This window comes from Hippoglossus hippoglossus, chromosome 6 (genome assembly GCF_009819705.1).
Source record: "Hippoglossus hippoglossus isolate fHipHip1 chromosome 6, fHipHip1.pri, whole genome shotgun sequence".
Taxonomy (NCBI): domain Eukaryota; kingdom Metazoa; phylum Chordata; class Actinopteri; order Pleuronectiformes; family Pleuronectidae; genus Hippoglossus; species Hippoglossus hippoglossus.
Window position 1 is genome coordinate 26,504,781 of NC_047156.1, and position 23,365 is coordinate 26,528,145.

Sequence of the window (23,365 nt, forward strand, 5' to 3'; positions counted from 1 at the left end):
CCTCTAATGTAGAGACAAGAAGAGTAGGGAATTAAGAGGGAAGCCAGCCATATCCAACACCTTCTGAATCGAGAAGCACAGAGAACAGCAGCTAGGTGTTAGCATTTACACAGCATTCATCTTCAAGAGCGTTTCAACACAACTATTAAGGCGACATCCACACTAAAACATTTTCATGACAACAATTTCTGTCCAGACGAGCATTGAAACCCTCTCTATCAGAAACAATCTCCCTCAGTACTACCAACACACATGACACGACCATTTACGTACAATGGAGATACTAGCAGATTGTTTACTCTGCATTTGGTTGTTTAAGCCCCATTTCCACTGGTCAAAAAACCCACTAACACCCACTAAAATCTGGCTTTTGTCTGCAATGGGAATGGATTCCTTCTTACATTGGTAGTTGTGACTGATAAGCACCAATCAGGATTACTGGAAACTTCTGACGGTCTTAAAGCAGACTCACCCTCTGTAAATCAGAGGGCAAAGTCAACCATTGGATTTTTATTTGGTATCTGTGTTATCCGAACAGAGAATATTAACACAAGAAGAATATGACATTCATTCTCCTTTCTGCAGTTTTCAGAAATGAAACCAGCAATGATTATGTCAGTGCCAAGTGTTAATAACATCATAGTTATTTCATTGATTGTGTTATATTTGTGTGGTGTATAAAATGTCAGATAATAGTCAAGGTGCCCGCAATGAATCAACCTGAGGGTGAACTATCATATAAAGCATATGTCCACATTTGAGTATTTTTGCAGGTATTAAAATAACAAATACAAATCTGTCTTATATAGATTTTTCAGAATATTGCTGCTCTTACACAGACGTTCAAAGCAGCACTGTCATCTTTCTTTGTGTACTGAAGCCACACTATGGATTGTTTCTTATACTCCTTCCTCCTGCAAATTTGAACGCAGTGTGACTTTTACATTATTGTTTGGCAAAATGTAGCTGCCAAAAAAATATGCAAGTATCAATGCAACAAATTTATGAGCTCAAAGGCAATTGGAACCACTTCTCAATTCCAATCCCTACAATTTATATATATTTAAAAATGAGCAGGTTCAGCAAAATCTGTCCCATTTGCATGAAGATAACAGAGCAGAAAAAAGAGCCACATATGCGACGCTCTGGTGAACATCAGCAAAGCAGCAGGAAAGTCAGCGAATCGTCTTTGGGAGCTGCTACGGGGTAACTTTGTGCAGCCACACTGATAAACGCTGAGCAACGCATGCTACATTTTCAATTAGCTAATTAAAGACTAACCATGGTTGACTGGAGGCAGCACATCAGCAAACAGAAAGTGTTCAACCACTTTTCTTGATTCAGGTCAGCCTGTACCTCACTCCAGCTTCAGCTGACTCTATCCAGTTTTATTTGACTCTCCACCCAGAAAACACTACTATTTTTTTTCCTACTCAACAGCTGGAGAGGGCAGTATTCAGTTCAGGTGTGTGACAGATGTGTGCGCTTTCCTCACCACTGAAAGCACACACAGAAGAGAAAAGAGTGGGGGATGCTGACATTTCATCAAACTGTGAAATCCAGAAGAAAGAGAAGAATAAATCTTCACAACCAGGAAAACCAAATAAACTGCACACACGCAAACACAGAATAAAGCCTCTTTTAAATATTGGTGATGACGGTGTTAAAACTAAGCTGCAGTTGGATGATCACTTGAACGGGTTTTGGAAAATATCAACAGTAAGCCTGGATGAACAGGACCACACAAACACTAGATGCTGAGAGGGTGCAAAGGGGTGTTGCTTAGCAACCAGGAACAATTTTTTTGTCTTTTTGGCACAGTTTCAAAATAAATATGTCACAACAAATTAAAGCTCAGTATACTTTTGGTGATTCAGGACCCAGAGATGCTTAATGTTGCTTAATCATTGCTTCACAGGTTTTTATCCTCAATCAGGAAACTGACTCTGGGACTGACAACCTGTTTACCATCTACTACCTTGACTGTGGTGGCCCACCAGTTTTATATCCCAAAACATTTTTACAATTCTTATAATAAGATTAGATCTCTAACGTGATGTTTTGCACTGCTGTTTCAACTTCGGTTTGGGAACGGCACCTCCCTGTTTCAGCCTGACAACGCCTCAGAGTACAAAGCCAAGTTTGATGTGAAGAGGTTAACTGGCCCGCACAGAGCCCTGACCTCAACAACCCATTTAACAGCCTTGAGTTGATCCAGAACTCCAACTGTGAGTCAGACTCTATCAGCCAGCATCAGTGGTGGACTTCACTGATGCTCTTGTGTCTGAATGAGAGCTAATCCCTGCAGCAGGTTAAACATCTGCTGGAAACACTGAGCCAAGAGGAGTGGAGCAGCATATAAATGTTCATAGTGTTAGAGTAACCTGTTCAAGGATTGCATTTGGATCCCATGCTAGGGTGTCCACATACTCTTTGCTTCAGTTATTGTTCACAGTTTTACAGATGTGGTGATTCAAACTGTTACATCGTTTTGGCGGATGCAGTTTATGATGCAGTTGAACTGTCTTGACGTTTCTTTGGGATGTAAAAATACAACTCCTGGCTATCAGAGAAAAAGTCAGGATCAAAGCTCCAAGAGAGATTTAGGCAAGGCACTGACACTGCCCAGTTTAGGGGTCCCACTCCCTGTGTTGCTCAACAGGCTGAACATTGCACAACAACTCGGTTTTTAAAAATGCAATATGCTGCAACTTGTGCTAATCGATAATTACTTAAATTGTAAACAAAATGGTTTGAACAGAGAGAACAAAGCAAAAGCAGACATACAGAGGCTTCACGTAACCGACCGGCCATAACGAAGCAAGTCTTCAATCTCCAGAGCCTCCTCCCTCTGGACTCTTAGGCTTTGCACCACGTACACAAAACCACAGCCACCAGCTGAACTGACAGTGGGCAGGCCGGAGACACACAAAAATGCTACAATTCTAAAAGCAGCTCTTAATCTCACCCTGGAACCAGAGAACAGCAGCAGCAGAGAGCCAGCTGGGTGACTCGGGGGAATTCACACTGACACTTCTGATCCAAAACAACACCCACTGAAGGTTTTGTCTGGTGACTACACCTGCTAGATTTTCTTTTTGGGCCCAAATGAAAAAAATAAAAGCTCTGAACAACCTATTTATATATTTGATTATATGAGGTTAGAAAATCCTTTTGAGAGGTGGCAGGTGCTTAACTGATGGACTGATTCCTTTTGTAGTTTAAGAATTTATTATATTGAGGAAGTTTCTTTTAAAATTGTTTAGCCTCTTTTGTTCTTTTAAATCAATAACTCATTAACATATTGTAAGATGTATATTGTATATTTTTCTTTTGCTCAAGTATAGAAATAAAATGTTATTTTCAGTTTATAGGCTTTGTAGATTATAGACAAGGTTTAGAAAAATAATTTGGGGCTACATCTGACGACATTCAAAGAAAACTATTGAATTAATATTCAAAATTGAATAAGAAAGGTCTTCAGCCTGCAGCCTCAAACTACCAGGACTGTGCAATGCGATAATATATATTGTGTGACAATAGAAAAATGTCTTTTGTTTCATATTATGCCCTGTTGTTTATTTATGTCCTTCATTTGGACAACATTTTGTGTTCTTCTGCACGGCATAGATGCAGGCATTGAGAAGTTTGACCAAACAAAGGTTTGGCACTTGTACTTTAAATATTGTAATTACAATTTTGTGTTGCTCGACAGACATGAGAGAAAAGCAGTGAATAGTCATGTGTGAATGTGAGCCAGGTTCAATGCTTGAAGTGATCAAGAGTCATTTATTTTTTATTGACCCAAATCGTCTCTTTCTTTTAAAAAAAATATAGTTTTCTTAGCAGCTACTGTTCTGTAGTTGTAAGTATTTCATGAAAACTGTTCCCAGCAGAGATGACGGCGTCTTGTGATTTTGACTAAGCAGATAATGGGCACAGACCAAGGCTTGTCTTAGCTGCTGTAAGCTCCTGCTGCAGTGTATAGAGAGCTCTGGGTCTGCTGCAGTTCTGCTGTGGACAAGAAGCTAATGAGCTTAAAGAAGTGAGTGAGCAGTCAGCTGCCACCCGGCCAACAGCCACAGTACAAGGTTGATCCCTCAGGATGCGCTTGAATGGGCCTAAAGGTCACAACAACAACCTAGTGTCCTGAAATCACAAGTTCACAAAAATACAGCATGCCTGAGTTCCTTGAGCAGCAACAATAATCTGGACAGCAGTGAGGTCTCTATACTGTAAAAACCCATCGATATCTCTCTGGAAACCAATGTTAAATGCAAGTTAACTAACTAATGAAAACACTGAGTGAAGTTGAATGGAGGACAGAGACCAGTCAGTGTGGGTCATCTCCTCCATCCTCCCTCTGCCGGAAGTCATCAAATCCCAGCAGGTAACGCTGCGACACCGGGGGCGGCGGCTCTCTCAGCCTGACGTTACAGGTTTACAAAAATGTGACAAGATATATGGCAGATGAGGCTGCCAGTAAACATAAGGATAGCTTTCCTATGTGCTTGTTCATAAGGGTTCACTATTAGCTTAACAAGTACACTGAGGTTGTGTAAAATATAGCGAAGTGGATGGGAGCAGTTGAATATGTGGCTTTCCTGAGTGTTTGGAGCTTGTTGAACAGGTGGTGTAGCAACAAAGAACTCTTATCGGCTGTTTACTGGTGAGGCTGCTGGTGAATGTTGCCTCTGGTATTTAGAGAATGTTTTCACTTTTTGTGTGAGTACATTGACTAAATTGAGCTGATTAATCAAAGAAATGATTGCTGATAAAAATGACTGTGCCAATGAGGTGGTACTTGGTTCTGCAGCCAAGTCACACCTCTGTTAATCTGGGTGTAGGTGACTTGGTGCAGTACTTCCATTTGCTATAGTTGCTTTATAAATGTGTGATTTACTCCTGAAATGAAAAAACAACAGCCTTGGTACTGCTTTTGAGGGCGAGTCCGGTGTAGATTTTTCTTTTTCTGGCCATTTATTGCCTTAGCATGTCAGGGCAACATTTACTACCCCTGAACCATAATGGCGAGTAAACGAGAGATGGTGGTGCATCCCCGGGCCGAAGGGGGAGGACACTGACCACCTTTCCCCGGGGAGAAGAGAGAGCCTCTGCAGACAAATGGGTTCAAACTGCTGTTTGCCTCACAGTAAGGTTAGCTACCTACCAACTTAGACCTGGTCGATCCCGCCTGTCATCAATAACTAGCTATGGTCAGCAACCAGTCATTACGGGTCAGTGCTGTGTAACACTAGGGTCTTAACGCAAGAGAAACCCTGTCATTACCGTTCCTACACAAAGGCAAACATCACCCAGCGAGAGGCTGAGGTGGCTCTCTAGACTAGCATGGCTAACATAGTGAAGGTACCCAATATTAGCTGCCTTATGCTTAACTAACCAAGTTACCAGGTTACCAGGTTACCTGTCTATCTAAAACGTCTGGTGCTGGATTGTTCCTCTGGTTCGTCGCGCCTGTAGGTTCGCAACGAATGCGAACAATTGGACATTTAGCCCATGGAAAGTTCTAGTCCAGATGCACGTCGCCTTGCAACCATAGAAAGTGCCCTGATAATGTACCAGTTTGTTATGATCTTACTCGCAGCGGCATGACGGAGGTGAGCAGAACTTACAGCCCTTCGTCAGCAGCTGCCCTTTCTGCTCATTTCGGCTGACAACAGCACCACAGAGCAGCTCGACCTCAGTGGGACCCTGTGCTTCTACTCCTCATCGGTAGCACGCCGCTCAGATTCCATGTATTGAGGTGAGACGAGAAATGTGAGGCGACGTGGATTCAAAAACTCACAAGTCGTTGGGAAGGCAAGCGCAATTAGTGGAGTTGCAGCATGACGAATTAAAGAGTGGACCCTGGCAACTTTTAAACTGTGTGCAGCCTTGCACTGTGACCTGTGCCATGTTGAGGAGGATATCATAAGTCATAAATGGAAGACTTTTCTACCGGCATTCGGCGTGACGTTCTCTCAATACCAGGGCTAGCGACTGGCTAACACTTGCAGCTAACATTAGCAGGTTCGTTCGTCAGTCACACCCCGCTTCTTCCCCAGCAGCCACGGGTCCCAGTCCCGCTGACTTACCTCTTTCTTGTCCTGGAGACACTCCAGCACCGCCAGGTTGTTGTTCCAAGAATGTTTAGGGCAAAGCCGGGTCAGGTCTTCCTTGCACACCGCCTCCTCTGCCAACTTCCAGCCGGCAGAGCGCCTCCGAGGCAGCGAGGCCCCAGCAACCAGGCTCCTCTCAGCGGCTACCGGGATGACCGCAGCCGGCACCGGACCACCGGCGGGATTCTGCTGCAGGTTATCAGCATTACCAGTAAGTCTGGAGACAACACTGTTGTCTCCTCGGGTATGATGCACGGCCGACAAGATGCACATCAGAAGCAGGAGCAGAGGAACACGTATACAGTCCGCCATCTTCACAGAGCCAGTCAGCCTGCTGCTGCCTTCAGGGGCTGTCGGGAATTCTGGGAACTAAGAATAAAGATGCACTCAGATTTTTTTCTTTCCTTCCGGGATGACCGCGGACAGCTCATGAATAATTCACGAGTGAATGTGGGTTTCGTGCTCTGTGTCATCCAATCAGATAACCACCATCAATACGTGTTCTGCAAATGAATCTGAAACTGGACAGCTATAGCTACAGCTCATTTTCATGGGTGATAATGTGGGGACCAGCAGCAGTGTTGGGGTCAGGCATGAGAACAAAATCGAGATGAGGCCATTTATAAAAGATCTGAATTAAATCAGAGGAGACATTTGTTTTACATTTTTGCAGGTTGAGAATAAAGTTGGAATTTCGAGATTAAAGCCGAACTTTTAAGAATATATCAAAGTAATCATATAAGTGCATAGGACTGCCTCTAAAAATGCTAAGTATAGATGAGAGGGTGAACTGTACTTAGAACTGGTTTCAACAAGGAAATGATTTCTCTTCTAGTTCATAAACACAGTGTGGTTAATGGTTTATAATATAAACTTCAACTATAATCTTCTTGATGTAGTTCATTTTACGTAATGATAGTGTTTGTGTCTGGAGGGTTCGTGGAGAGGCCTGTTTTACAGCTGCTGATCACTGGTCACAGTTGTTGAGGGATTTTTGACCATCCTCTCACATTACTGTATATGCCACTATATATTATGTATATAGTGTATATTATATCTGTACACCATTAAGAGAATAGTGCCTGTCTTATTCCACAGATACTCCCTTCTCTATCTAAGCAGTACCCAAGGTCAGATTATAGATAAAGGACCAACCAACAGTACATTGTAGTGTCTACACTCAGTGACTTTCATATCTATTTCAGATGTGACAGACAGAGAGGCACCAACTTCCACTCTTTTCTAAATTACACCAGTGGCAAGATGTAAGGACACAATATGATCTAGGAATGCATACTTTAGGCTTAACTATCCAATAGGATGCAAACACCTACATGTAACACAGAGAGTGACAGCAATTCTAGCCATTCATGGATGTGCTGTTAAAATGGGTGACGCAAGTAGAGGAAGGTATATGGGGATGCTGTTGGAGACATCTTCAGTCCCCTCCTTTCAAGGGACCTAAAGTAATTGGACAATTGACTCAAAAGCTGTTTCATGAGCCGGTGTGGGTTACTCCTTCTGTATTTCATCATCAATGAGCTTGGCAACACAAAAAGGCCCAGACGTCCACGGAAGACAACAGCGGTTAATGATCACAGGATCCTTTCCATGGTAAAGAAGAACCCCTTCACAACATCTAGTGAAGTGGAGTAGACTCTCCAGGAAGTAGGCGTATCCTTTCAAGGTCCCTTGAAAGGAGGAGACTATGTATGAAAATTGTTGCAATTCCTAAACCCTTCCTCCACTTTTGATGTAAATACCCTCAAATTAAAGCTGAAAGTCTGCACTTCAATAACATCTCGGTTATTTCATTTCAAATCGATTGTGGTAGCATACAGGGCCAAAATTATGAAAATTGTGTCGCTGTGCAAATATTTCCAGACCTAACCTGTAAGCAATGTATCAGCCAGACCTTTATTTTGCCTATTATATACTCCTATGATATACTTTAAAAACAGTTACACAAGGAGCATGTCTGCATGCTCTGAAGTACTCTGAACTGTCTCTGAACGTTGATATTAGGTTTAATATGCAGTACTGAATACAAATTCTACCAACTTGGTTGTGTGATCATTTAGTTAATGGTTCTGATTCTGAGATGAATGGATTCAGTCAACAGAAACCCTAGAGTGCTTTTATTTTGGAACAGGAAGTGTCCCAAATATTTTAGTTTGTGACATATTTGACATTGAAAATGTGGTGACCGATAATTGTCACTGTCTAGCTTGCTGTAAAACCATGGTTTGCAGAAAAAAAATAGGCAAGACCCCGACTCTCTAGAGAAGGAGTACAGCTCGCGCAGGAGATGCATGTCTAACACAGGCAGTGTGTCTGCTCTAACCTGATGACATGGGGGCTGAAATGAAACATACTGGACATGCACCGCTCAGGCATCCAGTGTGGCCCAGCGCAATCAGATCTCTGTGTAATAGAGCCTGATCAATGGTGGAAGTGTGAAGGTATTCTTCCGATTAATTATCAGTCCACTTAGTCACCTGTGATTAAAAATAACGTGTCATTTTTATTAACTTTGAAGTTGTACTCAAACAGTTGGTAGAAAATATACATATATACACAACATTCTTAAGAAATGAAAACCAAGAAGAGTAAAAATGGGTCCTTTGGCAGTGTTCATAGTTGTGGTTCAGTAAGGAGTGAGACAAGAAGACGGAAAGAAAGTGTGATGATGGAGCAGTTTTCTGCTTGTGACGATTAAAATCAAAACAAAATCAAATGTGCTATAAAAGGAGACATGGGACAAAAGAAGATCAGTTTTCATGAACAGTTGAAAATCTGGGGCTGTTCTCAATGCTGCTTCACTTTGATGCAGCTGGGCTCATTTTTGAAATCCAAGTTTCTCCAAGTTGTTTAAACTGATTTTCAGAACCAGATGATGATCTGGCTGCAACATCTAATTTAAAAAAAAAAAATCTTTTTAATCAAATAGCTATGAATTTGTCACTGCTGAGCTCACATTGGAGAAAAAACTCAAATCTGGTATTTTCTGTCAGACCTGCCCCTCACTGTGTTATCCCTGTGACAACAAATAATTCACATTTGACAACATAGTGAGGTTTTAGACCAGTGTTAGATGAAATGTGCTCAGAGCCAGTGGTGACCAGGCTGCAGCCAGATCACTATCTAACTTCTTTGTTTGTGGTGGATTCAAGGATCCTCTGACATCTGAACATTCAGTTGAGAAGCTACAGGAAGGCACTGCAGTGACGAGCTGACTGGTGTGTAGAAAACAGATGACGGGCCAACATAGAGGTTGTGAAAACAAGGACACAAGTTCCTGATCTGCACCCTGCTCTCAAACCTCAACGAATTTAACAGTTTGTCAGAAACTTTTTACTCATAGCTTATACCTTTCAATCTGCAGCAGCTTTCAAGCTTACACCACAAACTGACACCTCTGGCTGCCTGAAATGAGGTAAAGAAATCTCAAAGGGGACAACAGAGTCAAGGTAAATTATCCATAGTAATGTGCAAGACACACTTTAGCAGCAAACTAGCGGTAATGGTCCTTTAATATCTCCATTAGAGGACCACACCCATGGTTTAGCACAATTTAGCCCTTCATTTACAACTGAATCAAACTCACATCAGAACTAAACCAACTTTTCAAGCTATGCTACTGTTTTGTCCTGACGCGTTTTCTACCTTTCCAGACTTCTATTTGTGTAACCCATCTCAATGACAATACAGCTGGACCAACCAATAAGGGACTGCCTGAAAATTAATACTGAAAGTGGATAATAAAAGAGATGTCACAAATGGATGTGGCGAATGGAACAGTCTAGACACTAACTTCAGCGCTCTCTGGTGGACAAACACTGGGACCGTCATTTCTTGTCCACTACAAATGAAGGATGGTGGTTAGAAATCAGCTGATATGTCCTGCCAACATATAAGTCAGGCTCCAGTTGTGAGGTAATGCTGTGTAGACTTTTCAAATCAACAAACAACAATGTAGTAAGTGAAAGAGGAAACAATGCCAAATATCTGCTGATTCCAGTAACACATTCACAGAAAAAGTAATAGGCAAACTAGCTAATAGTAGAAGCAGAAGTTGCAGCCATAGACTTGATGTTGACTGTGATGGGTTACACAATTCTTAAGATTAAGCAGAGCAGAAGTTGTCAACGTGTAAGAAAAAACTAAATTAAAACAGTTACGGCCTAAGGATGGAGAGACAAAGTCAAAAACACATGGTTTGTAGTTGTAGTCGGTGCTTTAGCTGCAGGGCTGATACCAAAGTATCACAATGATCAAACCAAAACACCAACACACACCTGAGAGACACCAAGAGAAAATCACCATCTTCCCCTTTATCAGCTCCAGTGTTGAAACTTGGAAACTGCAGGACCTCAGGACAGAGACACATCGATACACACACGCAGAATATTAATAACTCGACCTCAGACTTGTATAAATATAACAAACATATTCCTTTGTATGGGATCACAGTTCAGCAGAACCTCAGTGTGTCTATACACACCTGACAGAGGCGTTCTGTCTCGGGTCAAATGTCAATAGTTGCAGAAACCAGTTTGTTTGGTTTTATGTGTAAACAAGCAGACAAAGGTTTAGCAGCATTCGATTTCCAGCACAGTCAGATTCTGTCCTTGTGCTGTGGGACTGTGTCTGGTCCTTGTTTCCTGGTTCACTCCCACCTGTAGAGCTTCAGCATCTTTTCCGTCAGCGAGGCCAGGAAGTGCTCCCCGTTCATCGCAAATGGACTGATGTCCAACACGGGGAGGTCGGCTGGAAGCTTTTGGAGCAGAGAGCCGCTGCTGGCGTCCCACACCTGAGGAGGAGGAAGAGGATGTCGAGATCGTTGTTGGGCAACAAACAAATTAAATTAAGAATTGTATTCAACAGCTTCAGTCTACTTATGATTGTATGAATACATATAAAGAAAAGACAACTTTATGTAAAATGAAAATAAACAAACAGCAAAAAAGGTTCATACAAAAAGAATTAAAAAGAAAAATGAATGAGGCTATTTTATAAAATCCACTAAAGCGGATTTTAAAGCCAGCTGTCTCCAGCGGCAGGACATGGGGTCTGTATGTGGCCTCGCTAAATCCACTAAATCCACTAAAGCCTAACATGACATAATAAGTCAGCATAAACTAAATGAATCATACTTAAAAAATATATTTTGAATACAAATTAGGAGAAATAAATGTCAAACATACAAACAGGAGAATCAACTAAATAAAAAAAAAACACTAATTTAAATAAAATACAAGTAGGGAGCTTTTAACTAGCAACAAAATAAATACAAAATACGTTTTAAAGAAAAATCACACACCAAATGCTCTTTCAAATAACAAAAACACAGGAGTTAAAGTTTCAGTGTGTAAGATTTAGGTGAAAGGGATCTATTGGCAGAAATTGAATATAAAATAATCCTAGTGATGTTCTCATCTAAATTAATCATCTATATTGTACGAATATTTGTTTTTTATTTAAATACTATATTTTTACATCCGGAGCGGGTCCCCTTTTTACAGTAACCCAGACTGGACAAATTTAAAACCCTTTCAGTTTTTATGAGAACTGAAGACTACCCATCATGTTCGGAAGGGGAGGGTGAGGTGATGGGTATTCAGCTGCAACATGCAACTTCACCACTAGATGTCACTAAATTCAACACACTGAACCTTTGATAATATTTAATGAAACACACACACACGCGCGCACACACGCACACGCACGCACACGACTGACCATGGTAGAGTTTGAGGCCTCGTCCCCGGCACAGACCAGTGTTCCTACTCCATCTGGACTCTTGAAGACGGCGTTCTTGGTGAGCAGTTTACAGGACGAGCCGGCGCTGAACGTCTGCACAGGAGAGCAGGAGCAGTTGGGCAGCTGACTCGAGTCCTGCTGAGGCGTTCGGTTCAGAGCCATCAGGACACAGCGCAGAGATGGATTGGAACGTCCTGCAGGAGAACCAAGGAAACTTACAGGAAACTCAAACCAACATGTCTGTTCCTCTATCACCAAGCCTTAACAAGAGCTGCAGCTAGAGACTTCACCCGTCCACTGCAAATATTAAGATGTTTCATTTAAACCAAAAATTCAAAAATGGTTGTTTATTTGTTTTACAAAATTCTTGAGAGCATATCATTGAGTTCTAGACTGATTGTCGGACAAAACAAGGCATGGAGACACCATCTCAGGCTCAGAGAGATAGTGATGGTATTTTTCCCCACAATTCTTTGTATTTTGTAAGTGAAATGGAAATAATTAACTGACATAATGAAAGTAGTAACCAGATGCAGCCCTAAACTGGACTACATGTTAGTCTGGTACTATGCAAGGGTCAGAGTATACAGGGTATAGATGATCTCTGGAACTCACCTGGCCTGTATGTGACCAGACAGTGACGGCTTTCTGTTTCCACCTGGATGTCGGTGCAGCCAGCTGTCTCCAGCGGCAGGACATGGGGTCTGTATGTGGCCTCGCTGACCTGCTCCCAGAAACACCCGCCCTCCAGAGACCCTGCGATCAACCCGCCGCAGGGGAACGAGCTGGATGCTGCCCGCGGGACATAGCAAAGAGATGCCACTGGACACCTGAAAAAAAAAAGGTGAGAAGAATACATTTTAGCTTGTAAATGTAGAGTGTGTAGGGTGACAGCTTCATCCATTTTGTAGTGGCAGACCGCTGCTGCTTCAGGATTGGGGCAGTCACACTTTTTAGGCCTGGTATCCTGCCGCATGTCCTCCCTGGACACTTGCCTACGCTCACTGATCAAGTTATTAGGACCTGAACAGTACATGGAGTTTACTTCATGTTTGTTTTATTCACTCCAGAATTTATGAGGCATGTATTTCAATAGGTTGAAAATAAGTGTTTTGTTCACACGCAGTTCAACTGCTACACACAACACGGGACGAGAAGCGCACAGCCAGGACATGAGGGTTAAAGTGACTGGAACGATCTGGATTCATGATCCACCATCGATTAATAAATGTGATTGTCAGTTTGTGTGTGAAGAGCGACTGAGCTGAGCACACAAATACACATCCAGGCTGCACACAGGAGAGAATTTCATCCCGCACAGTAAACAGTTTTTTAAACTTCATTGTTGCTTAAGAAGTGATGCCCTGTTTATCCAGGAACATAAATATAAATGCACAAGGTCATTATAAAGATCTGTGAGAAAAGAGCAGAGGAGCAGGGCTGACAGGTGAGGAGTATTGCTCCTCAATGCAGGGGCGCTGCCAAGGGAGGTGGGCATGTGGAGCCACCCTGACACAGTAATGGCTATAATCAGAGATTTTTCATGACTTAGGTGCACAAGAGCCTTAATGCGTCAATGTGGAGGGCATCAAAATAACTTAATCAGTAATTATTTGGGGTGGTCAGATGTCAAATCGCGGGTTGGGTTGGCCTGCCCCCGCTGCTAAAAACAAATCCTAGAGAAGACACTGGTGTGTGTTGCTTACCTGGAGCGAAGCGGCTGTAGCTCCTGGACGTGTGTGGTGGTGTCTCTGGTGTCGTAGACGAGCACCGAGCCGTTGCTCAGACCAGCATAGATGTAGTTACTGTTGTCCAAACACCAGCAGCAGCTCCACACTGGTTTGCCTGCATTATAGGTCTGAACCACTGTGTTGGTCAACAGACTGAAACACACACGGTCAGTCAGTCCACTTATCACGTGTTAACATCACTGATTCGCATTATGTCTGTGTGGCTGATCACAGAGAGGTGTGATATATAAACTTGTGTGTCTGTGTACCTGGTCAGTTTGATTGTGTTGTCCAGGGCAGCAGACAGCAGCAGACTGTCATTCTGTCTATTGAAGGACAAACCTCTGATCTGTTTACTGTGGATGGGGACGTACTGACTCGCCTTCATGTTCACCACACTCACCTTCTTCACCCCACAACCTGAGCAGAGGAGACACAACAGTCATGACTTAGAGAAGAGGGAAACCTTTCTTCAGAATAAGTTTTATTTATTTTCCTAAATGTTGTGTTAATCTGAAAATGTTCATTCTCCAAAGAGGAAAAATGTGCTCAGAGAGGCTACATCCACAGTAATACATTCTCATTTTAAAACATAACTAAACAATCTCCATCTACATGAAACCTTCTGACAGTACTACATCTGGAGAAGGGACAGTTTCGGACTTGAAAGAGGAGTTTCATGATCCGAATGCAGGTATAGTCCCAGAGTTCCAAATAAGGTTCCTGCATTCAAAAGCTCCAATAAATTTGTATTTGGGATGGTGGTGCTACAGGGAAGCTTATAATACATCAACGGCAAACGTGGTAAAGGTAATCCCATGAAATCCCAATAAGTTTCATATCTGGCCAGTAGTTGTAATGACATGTTAACCTGGAGTAAGGTGTAGGAAACAGAGGCCAGATGGGCAGATATTCTCAGGGCCCTGCTGCTTCTGCTGGTCCAATAGTAAAAGACTCACCAGGCACCAATGTGGCTTGTGGGGAAGGCTGCGAGGCAAGCAGGCAACTCAGAGGTTCACAGTATGACAAAACCCTACAGCCTCCAGCCTGAGACACTAAAATTGCCTTGGAGAAGCTGTATTGGGCCTTCCTGGAGCCCTCTTGCCTCTGAGTAAGGCCGAGGAGTACGGCTGACCCCGAGGAGGAAGAGGGAACCGAGCTTCTACCAGCCTGAGCCATTAGAGACCTCAGCTCCTACAGAGACAAGAAGAGAAGAGGAACAGTTTAACCAGGAGGACGTCAGGAGATTCATCTCTTGACATTTCTGTAGCTAGAGGAGAAAACTCACCTGAAATCAGGTTACTGGACATTGTTAAATGTATGAAGTCTTGGGTAAGCCAAGTTAATTATAATCAGCTAATCAATGAATGCATTTATATAGATATATCCCAGGATGAAATAGTGGTCAACAGAACAGTAAATAGTATTTTAAAAATCCAATAATCAGTTCATAAACTAAAGGCAAAAGAACAATTTTTATTTTGGAACATAGGAAGAGATGGAGAATATCCCTTGTACGTTTGAAGGTCTACCGCACTTATTAAGATGCCAACCACCAGCTGAGTACAAGCAGAGTACTATGAAATCCATGTGGCCCGCTCAGTATATCAGACATCATTACCTCAATGCCTTTTTAAACTGAACACCTGCTGCCAGAACTGAAACAGAGTCAAAAACTGTCCCAGCTAAGAACATAGGATGATATATGGAAGATGGAGAATATCCCTTGTATGTTCTACCGCACTAATCAAGATGTCAACCACCAGTTTGCTGATGTTAGTGGCCACCAGCGGATGTTAGGGACATATCAGTTGTGTACCTTAGTGTCATCAGGTGTTTTCACCTTCTGTAATCCTACGAAGTGGACGACGTGCAGGGTGTTGGACCAGAGTACCAGGTCTGGTCTCAGAGTGGTAGTGACAATGTGTGGTGGGACTATGAGCAGCTGACCTACATCCATCATTATTTCCCAATCTCTGGCTTGCTCCAGCTGAACACTCATGACCACACCACTAATAGTCTTAATTTTAAACCATTAGTTTTTGAAATACCTACATGTTAATATGTAAATATAAATACTGATACAAATGATTTAAATATGATCAAAGTATCAAGAAATCTGAAAAGGAACTGTAGTCATTGGTACCTGCAGCTCTTGTTCTACTTGTCCATATCTGCTGGTGACGACCTGTAGTTTGAGTTTGTACTGAGCTGACTCCAGTTCAGCCTTCCTTCTGAGGGACTGCTCCTGCTCCAGAGACCTACACACAATCAAACACAGAGGGGGGAAAAAAAATGTTGTAGTGATTTCAGCCCACAGGTTTATATCACAACCTGTCCTGTGACACGGGTTGAAATGCCGTGCACGTTGCACCTAAACCATAGAACAACCCAATTTATACTGCGTATAAATTCATAATTCATTTCCTTACCATTTATATATGCAACCTAAGTTTGCATAATAATCAATGGAATGGTTGTCAGAAATTCAATGCACATTTAAACAACAATGTTGGGACCTGATATCTGGTCAATTTTCATTTGGGCTAAATATTTAAATCCCATATATATTTAAACTGAGTCATTGTTTCTACATTTCTTCTAATGTTAAATATTTGGGGAGTGAAAAAGCAGCATTTAGACAATATTATAAACTAAAAATGAGTGCATACCTCAGCCAAGGCCTAATAGTCGCTTTATGAAACCACATTTAAATTTGCCAGAACCAGATTGTTATTTATTTGGATCTGCACCAAATTGTACACACACATAAATATCATTCTCCTATACATGCCTGATTTTTTTTAAATCAAGATCTATGAATTATTCTCACAGATCAATGAAGACGTTGAAAATGCCCTATCTCACAATGTTTAAGATATTCCTAGATCCGCCACATGATCCGGATCTGTCCCAAAATTTAATGGGTTCTTCCTTGTGCCATGCCCCAAGAAGGTATAACTTACAGAATTTTTTATTAAAAATGGATTATTTTAATGCATGGCAAAATGTATCAAACTGTATTATATATTTCTTAATTACCTGAAAAACAGATTATCAAACAACTCCAATTACCATGCCTATGTACACATTTGTTTCCCCCCAGACTCAATAATCTTATCAGTTTATCTTTGAGTCCAAATGACAACTGGTCAAAATGTGAAGAAATTCACTAAGGCAGACTTGAGATATCATGTCCAAGAGGCTAAAACCATGCTTTGAGGGGTCTAACCTTGACCTTTGACCTCCACAATCGAATCAGTTCATCTATGAGTCCAACTAAACATTTTTACCAAATTTGAAGAAATACCCTCAAGGCATTCTTGAGATATTGGAATCGCAAGAATGGTACAGACAGATGGAAAGGCAGATGGATGGACAGATGGACCCTAAAACATAATCCCTCCGGCCACACCGACACATTTATACCAAAAGGGGGCAGTGACAGGTTGATACAAAAAATCATGAACGTGGTAAGATACTAACTGTTGTGGATGCAAAGGAAACATCGACATAAACAGCAGCGTGGTGTGATGCCATTTGTTTCTGAATATACGTGCCACAGGTTCACAGCACAACAAGATTATCTTGTTTGGAGAACTAGGTTTTACCAGCAGCCTTCGATGCCTTTAGCAAACACATACAACCCATGGGTGCATGTTCCCACCTTTATCACTGTAAAGTGTATAAATCCACAAACTAGCACCCACATGCAAACCCTATGCCTCCCACTGATTAGGATTACTATTCCACTGACACTTTGGAACAGGACTTTGAGTGTTGTCTTCAAAAACATGAAAAGGGCATGTTAGCTGTACTCTGACTGTTCTTTTACCAGTGATACCTTTATTACACATATTTCTTCACACTAGTTGGACCTCTGTAAACTTGGTGTTGTGGCAGAGAAAGAATCACTCACTTTTTTAAGCTCTCCTCCTCAGAGTTGTCCAGCGCTCTCAGCTTTGGAGCGTACAGCAGCACGATGTCTGAACGCTTCGCTTTCTTGTTACACTAAAGACAAATAACAGGAACAACCAGTGGGTCAATTAACACAAAATCATCCAGACAACATTAAAACATGGCAGCATAAATAACCCTTCATTCACTAAGGCCACCATTTTAGCTTCAACTATTTATTAAACTTAAATTGGCCTCAAAAATGAAATTGACTTTTGTTGAAACTGTATATATTTACAGGGCCAATGTGACTGCCTGTTAAAATACAGTGACCTCACTGACCTGTGGACATTTAGCGGCTGAACCCTGAGCTTTCAGCCAGCGCTGGATGCAGGTGTAGCCGAAGAGATGTCCACAGCGCAGAGCGGACAGCCGGTGCTCGCCCGCCGTCGTCCACGCCTCGAAGCAGATGGTGCAGTTGTCGCGTTCACTCTCCTCACTCAGAGATGACAGAACGGAAGCCAAGGTTTCCGAGGCCAACTACACATGGTGATAGATAGAAAGAACATTATTTATCCACACATCGTGGAAATTCACTTGTAACAGCAGCAGGCAGGTCAGAAAGAGGTAGACAAGAGAATAAAGAAATACAAAAAAGGACAATAGAAATAAAATAAGGAATTTAAAAGTTAAAAGTTTAAATAAAAAATAAATAATGTAGAATAAAGATAAAGAAAATGCTGAGTATGAACATTCTGTACACACAGGATGAATTGTTGAAGATTCTTTGTGATGACAGTTAGAGTAACATTGATGATAAAAGACCCAGAGCAGAAGTACTGAAACTAAATGAGAGCCATTTAAGCACTTCTACTCAGCAATCCAGTTAAAGAAAAAGTGTGAGTGAAGGATTGAATGTTACCTTGGCGCCCTGATGTCGATTTTCTGTCCTCTCATTTTCTGCAGCTGAACTGGGGTCTGAACACAGAGCAGATACACATTGGATCGACAGTAACACATAAAATCAATGTAAGCCTAGTTGGAGCTTCATTATAAAACCCTTGTTAGACCATAACATATTCTTTAAGATGAAAGAGTCTGCACTAGTGTGGGAAAACTAGTTACGGTCATTTAGCTCAGACGCCAGGGCGTGAAACTCACTGGCTGAGCTGACATCCTGTGGCTGCGTGTGATATATGGAGGCGTTGAGGTGAGAAATGGTTGGTGGGGCGGGGTCAACAGGTAACACAGCAGCCGAGGCACCCTCTTCCCCCCCCGCTTCCACTGCTCCATCCTCTTCATCCGACTCGCTGACCTCTGTGGTGCTGCCGGACTCTGGCTCAGCCACGCTGGCAGCCGGCGCTCGCAGCAGAAAGTCAGGGAAGCCTCTGGAAGGTGCTGCCGTCTGGCTGGGGTAGTGCACTCTGAGGCCCTGCCTGCAGCACCACACACACAAGTTTAACCCTTAAGGAACACACAAGTTTGAGACAATACTATACAGACAGGAGACAAATTAAAGAGAGTGAGGAGTCTGAGACTTGAGTCAGATGCTACCAAGGACAGTATTCCCTCTCTTTTAGGTCTGTTTGGTCTCCACCACCTCCTGAGCTAAATACTCCACTCTGTCCAACTGTTTACAGCCTTTTCTCTGAACAGCTGCTTTGGCCAAAAGGGCCACAGTAATAGCAGTGAGAGTGAACCAGAACAGAAAGCATTGAGCTGAAACTTCATCACTAGAAGCAGCATTGTTCACATTGTCATTTCCTACTATGTTATTGAGATTATAGCCACTTTAATATAATATACAAGTTTCAAAACAGTATATATTACCAACGTAGAACACAGACGAATTCTGGGTACCTGACTCTCCTCCGCATGGGTGCCCCCCGAGCTGCTGATGGCGTGGCTGCAGTCCTGCTCACCGCCCTCTGACTAAACGCCCAGGTCGCGGGAAGCCTGGGAGGTGGCCGAGCTGCCGCCTGTCCCCCATTGTTATCATGTTCTTCGTCCTCCACCTCGGTACTGCTGCCGGAGTCTGAGATGACAAGTGGTGCATTGGCATTCTCGGCCTGGCCTGCAACAGCTGCCTGTGGCCGTCTGCTGCCTCCTTCCTGTATCTCCACAGGGGAGTCTACCTCCATTGCCTCCATCTGCACAGCAGCACAGTGTGGAAACAGCAGAGATTATATTGTTAGTCAGTCTGCTCTGACAGCACATCACACAGCAAGATTGAGGGTCAACTTCCAGTTTCGTTCTGAGCTGTCCACAAGTATGAATGACGGCTTCTTACAGTGCTGGTATGAGCTGCTTTCAGCACGGAACTCCAGAGAATCTCTGGATATTTTCCAGTAAGAATGTATGTGAGAACGCAAATGTCCGAGTGAGAGCCTCCAAACTTCCCCCAGAAATGTCTGTGTTGTTGCGAACACGTCTGAGCGGAGAATCTCCAGCTGCGTTATTCATGTGTCAAAAGCAAACTCTGCAGAAAGTTTTACTTATGGACTATTTTATTTGCAGGAATATTGAATGTTTGTGTGTACTGCCAACATTACTGCAACAACACGTTCCTGTAGATTCATGCTGCACAACATCAGGAGAATACGCCCCCTTCTCACTGAGAAGGTGGCGCAGGTTCTGGTCCAGGCTCTGGTCATCTCCCGCCTAGACTATTGTAACTCCCTCCTGGCAGGTCTACCTGCTAGTGCCATCCGACCTCTGCAGCTCATCCAGAATGCAGCAGCTCGACTGGTCTTTAACCTACCTATAATTCACTCACACTACTGTGCTCCTCCGCTCCCTTCACTGGTTACCAGTGGCTGCCCGCATCCGTTTCAAAACATTAGTACTTGCGTACCGTGCTGCGAACGGATCGGGTCCAGTCAGGACATGGTCAAACGTTACACCCCAGCCCGTTCACTCTGCTCTGCATCTGCCAATCGGCTTGTTGCTCCCTCACTGCGAGCTCAACACTCGTTTGCTGTCCTGGCTCCTAAATGGTGGAACAAGCTCCACAATGATATCAGGACAGCAGAAAGTCTACACATCTTCCACCTCAAACTAAAAACACATCTCTTCCGACTATACCTTGAATAACATTTTAAACTAACAATTTAGTAGCACTTAAATGGCACTTACTTAAAGCACTTTGTAGTTCTGACTTTCTTGATTCTTGTTGTTCTAGGTTTGTACCCTCATGGTTGAATGCACTTATTGTAAGTCGCTTTGGATAAAAGCGTCAGCTAAATGAAATGTAATGTAATGCAATACACAGTGCAGCACCATTCAACCTTAAAACATGCAATGTACAAATAAAGATTATCAGTATTGTCTTTAACCACTACACCAGCACCACTGTTTGCAACACCCTGGTGAAGCTGTGATCCAGATCTCTATGCAGACATGATAATGTTACACTTGTCAAAGTACCGTTCAGTGAACACCAACCCCTCTCCTGATCCTGGCTCACAGCCAGACACAGAAAGGAGGTCTAACACAATATAGTCACAAAATTCAGCTGGCACTCAAAGGTTATTTCACCCAGTCCCGGATTTTTCCTGAGTACCCAACGAGTCCCTCCTCTTCCTGTAGAAGTAAAGTGAACATCTGGCTGCAGCAGCCTCACTTTAACCCAGGAGCGGTTCTAATTCATCCTGGTTAAACTCTGCACACCGAGCAGCAGAGATGCATTTTCATATAAAGATAATAGTTGAATCTTTAACAGACATGTTTAACGTGTCACCAGCTCACATTCCTACCTCGTCTGTGGTGGTAAATACCTCCCGCTGTCTTTGCCGGGCCAGGTGGTGCCGTTCTTCGGCTAAGCACAAAACTAGAGCCCGAGGTCACTGAGGCCTCCGAGCAACACAAGCTAACAGTCAGTCCCTCTATTCATTTCTAACGTAGGACAGCTTGTATTTTTAATGTAGCACATTAGTACATGAGCATCGTTACAGAAAATTACAAGAAATAATTGAAATACGATTGTGTTTTTATCTTTTGGAGACAACCTGCGGTTGAGCTACATTAGCTTTAGCATGTGTGAGGCTGCAAGCACACGACTACTACTTTACACTGGGCTCAATATGTCCACGATCACTGACGATATGCCCGGTGCTGCTGACACTGTACATCAGCTTTAGAAAGGAGCCCGGTGGACTCGTGGTTTGACCGACTCGGCTGTGCAGGGGACGGGTGGAGCGGGAGCTGCACACACACAAACACCGACCTGCCTGGAAGAAGTGACGGTTTAAGAGCCGCAATTCCTGCTCGGTAATGCAACGACGGGCGGCACCATGGCTCCAAATCAGGCTGCTCTGGCTGTGGAGGGCTTGTGGTGGACATCCACTCCACGCAACGGTGTCAATAAAGTCAGGTCCGCGGGAACAGGGCTCGAATCTCCCGGCGCAGGTCCCACTCTGCCCGCCCCATCCTTCCGGAGCGTCACCGCCAAAGATCGTCTGGAGCGAAGATGGACGACACGCTCACTGTTTGATGAGCTGATGTGATGCTCGATTATCTAATAGCATCATTTTCGCCACACACACTGGGGATGTAGGTCATTTAGGTGTTAATGTTGACCTGTATTACATCAAAGCAGCGGTCAGTCAGTACCTGACCTGGTTAAGATTAAACTAGTCATCAATCAGACAATGTCTCCTCACCATAGTCCTGAGGGGTGTGTACTATGTGGTAACTTTATAAGATTAGCTGAGAATAATTACATCTAAAATACTTAGCCTTGGCCAGGAAGAGTTGATGTCATCAGACGGTGTCCAACGTTCTTTGGGTGTTTCAATCCTAAACCGTAATACCCTCCCGTTGGCTGGTCGGCAGTGGTGGCAAAATCACTGCCCATCTCCTCCTCCTGGCTTCCAGCTCAGCTCCTCTCTCCTGTTCCATAGCCAGCAAGAGGCTCTTTCTGCTGCCTCCCCCATCCTGCAAGCTGCTGTCTTCCTCTCCTTTCCTGTCATTACAATGACTGTAAGCATTCTCCATACCGACTGGGCCGGGAATCCTCTACAGCCGACCTCAACTGGAAACAGCCATGCCTGCCATCCTTTCCCCCTGCAGTCTTGCAAAAGGTCCTGGTATTTGGCACTCTTCCTTTCAAAGGCTTGGTCGCACCTTTCTTCCCACGGGACTGTAAGTTCAATCAGGATGATCTTCTTCGCCTCTTCAGACCACAGAACCGCATCTGGCCTCAGGGTTGTCTGGATGAAGAATATGCAGCACACAACTGAAATAGCAAATCAGTTGAATCAGAGCAAAGCATTTGACACAGTAGCCTGGAGTTTTCTCTGGTGCTCTGTGGTCCATGGACAGGAGCCCAATGGCTCAGATGATAATTCAGCCAAGGGCACAAGAGTGACCTTTGAAATTGTAAATCAAAATATTCACTTTCACATGTTCCAACTGCTCCATTTTGTCATTACACAGGCCCCTACATCATTTAGGGTTAGGTATGGTCATCAAGATGTAAGGTTGGAGGATTGCTTTTCCTGTTCCCACCTTATCAGCCAAGTTCAGAAGAATTTATTTCGTTGTATTCTTTAATTTTATTAAGTGCTTGTCATGTAATGCACGTACAAGTACTGTGTGTTGTACAGCTGAGGGGGTAGGGCGGTCATCCTCCAACTTGTGTGAATAGCAAAAAACTGTACTGTACAGCGTTTTGAGTGGTCATCAAGACGCGAAAAGAGTTATATATATATAGTCCAGATGTAAGAGATGGTCCAAGAAATGAGATAAAACGAGAAACCTTTTACATCCCACAATGGGGAAATTTGCGATGTAAAGAGGGCAGTCAAAAATTTACATCAGTAAGTAATAGTAAATAACGATGCAATACTTACAATT

At 43.1% G+C, this 23,365-nt stretch overlaps 2 protein-coding genes across 5 annotated transcripts in view; both read right to left on the bottom strand.

The window, feature by feature from the left end:
* glg1a (golgi glycoprotein 1a) overlaps window positions 1-6,483 on the bottom strand; it is a 32,652-nt gene extending 26,169 nt beyond the window's left edge. Inside the window, exon 1 of one of the 2 annotated variants that reach the window (XM_034587370.1) lies at window positions 6,096-6,483. In XM_034587370.1, coding sequence (XP_034443261.1) covers window positions 6,096-6,431 — 336 coding nt within the window. In that variant the 5' untranslated portion in view covers window positions 6,432-6,483. The remainder of the gene's footprint in view (window positions 1-6,095) is intronic. The other variant, XM_034587369.1, reaches the window with a different exon arrangement.
* A 2,135-nt stretch (window positions 6,484-8,618) lies between these two features.
* Window positions 8,619-21,983, bottom strand: rfwd3 (ring finger and WD repeat domain 3). Of its 3 annotated transcripts, none has more exons than XM_034587386.1 (13): window positions 21,735-21,983; window positions 19,370-19,659; window positions 18,671-18,945; window positions 18,432-18,487; window positions 17,852-18,049; window positions 17,532-17,623; window positions 15,759-15,873; window positions 14,572-14,806; window positions 13,882-14,032; window positions 13,589-13,765; window positions 12,498-12,712; window positions 11,862-12,076; window positions 8,619-10,932 (listed from the first exon to the last, which is right to left on the bottom strand). In XM_034587386.1, the coding sequence occupies exons 2-13, from the start codon at window positions 19,657-19,659 to the stop codon at window positions 10,789-10,791; spliced, it is 2,163 nt and encodes a 720-aa protein (XP_034443277.1). In that variant the 5' UTR covers window positions 21,735-21,983; the 3' UTR covers window positions 8,619-10,788. The 3 variants fall into 3 exon arrangements, with proteins under 3 accessions (XP_034443277.1, XP_034443276.1, XP_034443278.1); XM_034587385.1 differs by having other exon boundaries at window positions 9,157-10,932; window positions 21,739-21,972; XM_034587387.1 differs by having other exon boundaries at window positions 9,157-10,932; window positions 17,852-18,034; window positions 21,735-21,971.
* Between the last annotated feature and the right edge of the window lie 1,382 nt (window positions 21,984-23,365).